The sequence below is a fragment of the Symsagittifera roscoffensis genome, unplaced genomic scaffold (assembly GCF_963678635.1).
Source record: "Symsagittifera roscoffensis unplaced genomic scaffold, txSymRosc1.1 SCAFFOLD_230, whole genome shotgun sequence".
NCBI classification, from domain to species: domain Eukaryota; kingdom Metazoa; phylum Xenacoelomorpha; order Acoela; family Convolutidae; genus Symsagittifera; species Symsagittifera roscoffensis.
The window spans coordinates 1-4,511 of NW_026970977.1; the positions used below are offsets into that span (position 1 = coordinate 1).

Sequence of the window (4,511 nt, forward strand, 5' to 3'; positions counted from 1 at the left end):
CTTCAAAACGAACGACGCGTCTTCAGGTCAAACTAAAACAAAAACAAAGCACGAGTCACATGTTAAAGATTAAAACTAAATATTTCATCGACACTTCTAGTTCACTTCCACTCTCCCCTGCAACCAACTCAAATCAAATTTTTCGGTTCTCCCCCATCCACCAACAATCACTCATACAAGTATCTATTTTATGGCTTTTAAAATTGCTAATAACATTTTTTATGCTGAACGAAAACTAAAGTAACCAGATTTTTCTTCAATTTTACTTCGCAGCATCACTCATTTAGCCATAATTACTCATAAAACATAAAATTTGAGGAAAATTGGAAAAGAGCCGTATTTTAACAGCAATTCCGACCTCAAAAACCATACAAAGAAGATTGTAGAGAAATATGTAATAATATTACTGACTATTTCGATGGAACAATCGCGAGGGTAGAAGAACAGCTGGTACTGTCTCACAAGGGCAGCCTGGGGATCGAACCATTCGGCAATGAAGCAGTAGCGGGTAGAGTCCTCCTAAATCATACATTCGAAATTGCATTTTTCACTTTTAAGCGGCTTCCAGCAGGTTTCATACCGCTTGAAGAATTCCGCTTTAATCCGTGTTCAAGAATTTTCCGCGCCAGATTTCGCTTTCCACAAAAAATTGTTTTGTAGTGAAACCACAGGTCTTTTTCCTTGAAATGCACAATTCGGAAAAACATCATCATGTTCTAGCACAAAAGTTTTCGGGAAAAATTAGTCGTAATACATCTTGAAACTAGTAGAAAGAAATCTTTCACTTCGAATAAAACGATCCCAGATAAAGCATGAAATTGGGAGCAATTTTGACTAGATTTCCTCAATATAAATTAGCCAATAGTGAACTATCAATTTATTCAATAACGTGACTTAACTCCACTTACCACGCCTGTATTCATGATGAAGTTTTTTGTGCCAAATAAATCAAAGAAGTGAAGATTCCACCAGCTGAATTTCACGGCAACACTCAAATGTCAGTTAGCTCTCGGACAAATCGAAAATTGATTGCAGCGCAGACGAACCCAAAAAAACGAATCTTTACAACAACACTGGTAATGTTTTAAATGTACTTTAAAAACAATCTATGTTGTACCATAAAAGCACGTTCAATATTATACTACGATGCACAGTTGAATTGCGTTTAGAGTAGTACCGACAAAAATATGGTTTAAGCTACAAGATACACAACAAAAATTTAAACGTACAGCGGCATGTCGCACAAAAAATACAAATGTTCCAACATACGATAAAAAGCAATATTTCAGGAGCAACAAATGTAAGTTACAACGAGGAAGTATTCAGCCGCACTCCAAATCTGAAAAATAACAATTTTAACTTCAAAACAACATTTAAGAAAAGAAAATCTCAGTGATCATTTAAAGATACCGTATGATCAAAACAAAAAAGATGTGGAGTTCAAATAACTGTACATATACAAACTAAACTTGATTTGAAACTAACTTACAACAGAAAATTTTCGTTCTAATTCCATTTTTTGTTGAATGGTTTCAAATGAAGACTTCGCATAACTGGAATTAAGGGAGATTAACACAGGCCCATAAGACTGGTTTTTAACTCTAAATGCGAATTTATAGCAGTTTGAGTTGTGGGTAAACGTGAACTCTGAGTGAACTATCTAATTGATTTAAAAATATAATTTCACAGAAAACATATCAGTTGAAAAAAAAACTTGATTTCATCAGAATGTTTGATTTACATCGGATTTTATGTACAAGTATGATAGTTGTGGCCCTAAAACTAAGATGGAATCCTGAAGCAAAAAAACTTTAGGCCTTACTATCTTTGAAAACATGGTTCATCTTCGTTATTCCGACCATTGAAAATGGGGAGGACTTTTGTATTCGGGTGAGTTTTAATTTTTTCTTTTTGTTTTCCACGTTGAATCAGCCACCACAAATAATCATCGGACTGGGCTGAATGATCTATCATATTAAAGCCCTTTTAGTTGTGATTCGAACATTTAAAAATTTCAAAAAATATTTCCAGTGTCGAGCAAAATTGGTTTGAAATTTATGATTTTTCGTCTTATTTCGAGCGAGTGACAATTTTTGAAGACAAATAACAAGAAAAACAAAAAATCAAAAAATAAATATATATATATATTTTCAGTTTTTCAAAAATTTTCCCCCAAATTTTTAGTTTTTTATTTCTAAGATGAAGCTAAAAACTCCAAAAACTAACTTCAGTTGAGTAAAACAATTAGTTAAATTAAGCATAAATAAGCTGATGTAAGCCTGATTAGCTTATTTATGCTTAATTTAATTCTTGAAAGTTTAGTTTTACTCAACTGAAGTTTTTGGAGTTTTTAGCTTCATCTTAGAAATCAAAAACTAGAAAATTTGGGGGGAAAATTTTGAAAAACTAAAAATATATAATTTTTTTTTTGATTTTTTGTTTTTCTTGTTATGTCTTCAAAAATTGTTTTGAAATTTGCATGTTTTATAATGGCTGAACAAAAATGCCAAAGCTCTACTTTTTTGTTCAGATTCCTTTATCACACCACGCCGAAAAAAAAACGACACTAATTTCAAAAAATAATTTTGTTGTAAATTTTTAAGACTGGTCGGAACATTCTGTGCTTGTTGCACAGTAACCGGCTATCCTTATTTACTTATGTTTTGTAAATTTCTACAAAAATTGCGCGACCCATCTTTCATACTCGCTTTTTTCTGGAATGCAACTATCATGCCTGATTCTGTCCTTATTAAACTTTAAAGTAAACTTTTTTTACTTTTCTTTAAATTAGTATCGTTTTTAGCGGGTGGTGTGAATGAGAACTATACGATCGCGTAGATAATATTGAAGTAAGCGTGATCGCGTAACTATATACGATGGCGTAGATGAACATTGAATTAGGCATGATCAACGGTATTTGTCAATAAAAAATGAATAAAAATCATTAAATGAAAAAAACAATAGAGAACAACTAAATTTTGTTCTAATTTTTTGAGCAAAAGTTTCTGCCAGCTTGTTTGGCTGAAACTATTGCTCAAAATATTAGAACAAAATTTATTTGTTCTCTTTTTTCTTTTCATTTAATGATTTTTATTCATTTTTTGTTGACAAATACCGTTGATCATGCCTAATTCAATGTTCATCTACGCGATCGTCTATAATTACGCGATCACGCTTTCTTCAATTTTATCTACGCGATCGTATAGTTCTCAATCACACCACCCGCTAAAAACGACACTAATTTAAAGAAAATTAAAAAAAGTTTACTTTAAACTTTAATAAGGACAGAATCAGGCATGATAGTTGCATTCCAGAAAAAAGCGAGTATGAAAGATGGGTCGCGCAATTTTTGTAGAAATTTACAAAACATAAGTAAATAAGGATAGCCGGATACTGTGCAACTAGCACAGAATGTTCCGACCAGTCTTAAAAAATTACAACAAAATTATTTTTTCAAATTATGTCGTTTTTTTTTTTCGGCGTGGTGTGATAAAGGAATCTGAACAAAAAAAGTAGAGCTTTGGCATTTTTGTCAGCCATTATAAAACATGCAAATTTCAAAACAATTTTTGAAGACATAACAAGAAAAACAAAAGATCAAAAAAAAATTAAATATTTTTAGTTTTTCAAAATTTTTCCCCCAAATTTTTAGTTTTTGATTTCTAAGATGAAGCTAAAAACTCCAAAAACTAACTTCAGTTGAGTAAAACAATTAGTTGAATTAAGCATAAATAAGCTGATGTAAGCCTGATTAGCTTATTTATGCTTAATTTAATTCTTGAAAGTTTAGTTTTACTCAACTGAAGTTTTTGGAGTTTTTAGCTTCATCTTAGAAATCAAAAACTAAAAATTTGGGGGAAAAATTTTGAAAAACTAAAAATATATAATTTTTTTTTGATTTTTTGTTTTCCTTGTTATGTCTTCAAAAATTGTTTTGAGATTTGCATGTTTTATAATGGCTGACAAAAATGTCAAAGCTCTACTTTTTTTGTTCAGATTCCTTTATCACACCACGCCGAAAAAAACGAAACTAATTTGAAAAAATAATTTTGTTGTAATTTTTTAAGACTGGTCGGAACATTCTGTGCTAGTTGCACAGTAACCGGCTATCCTTATTTACTTATGTTTTGTAAATTTCTACAAAAATTGCGCGACCCATCTTTCATACTCGCTTTTTTTCTGGAATGCAACTATCATGCCTGATTCTGTCCTTAGTAAACTTTTTGTACTTTTCTTTAAATTAGTGTCGTTTTTAGCGGGTGGTGTGTTTGAGAACTATACGATCGCGTAGATAATATTGAAGTAAGCGTGATCGCGTAATTATATACGATCGCGTAGATGAACATTGAATTAGGCATGATCAACGGTATTTGTCAATAAAAAATGAATTAAAATCATTAAATGAAAAAAATGAGAACAAATAAATTTTGTTCTAATTTTTTGAGCAATAGTTTCTGCCAAACAAGCTAAACTAAACAAATAAAACTAGTGTTCTTTATAGTAAAATCAAG

General features: G+C 31.1%; 1 protein-coding gene across 1 annotated transcript; it reads right to left on the reverse strand.

Annotated features, from left to right (window-relative positions):
• Window positions 1-9: 9 nt before the first annotated feature.
• LOC134856091 (nucleoside diphosphate kinase 7-like) lies at window positions 10-1,368 on the reverse strand (the record flags this gene model as incomplete). Its single annotated transcript, XM_063872455.1, is given in 3 exon segments — window positions 10-32; window positions 412-519; window positions 909-1,368. Coding segments are annotated over 3 exon segments (146 nt in total), but the record flags the coding sequence as incomplete, so codon positions are not given.
• Between the last annotated feature and the right edge of the window lie 3,143 nt (window positions 1,369-4,511).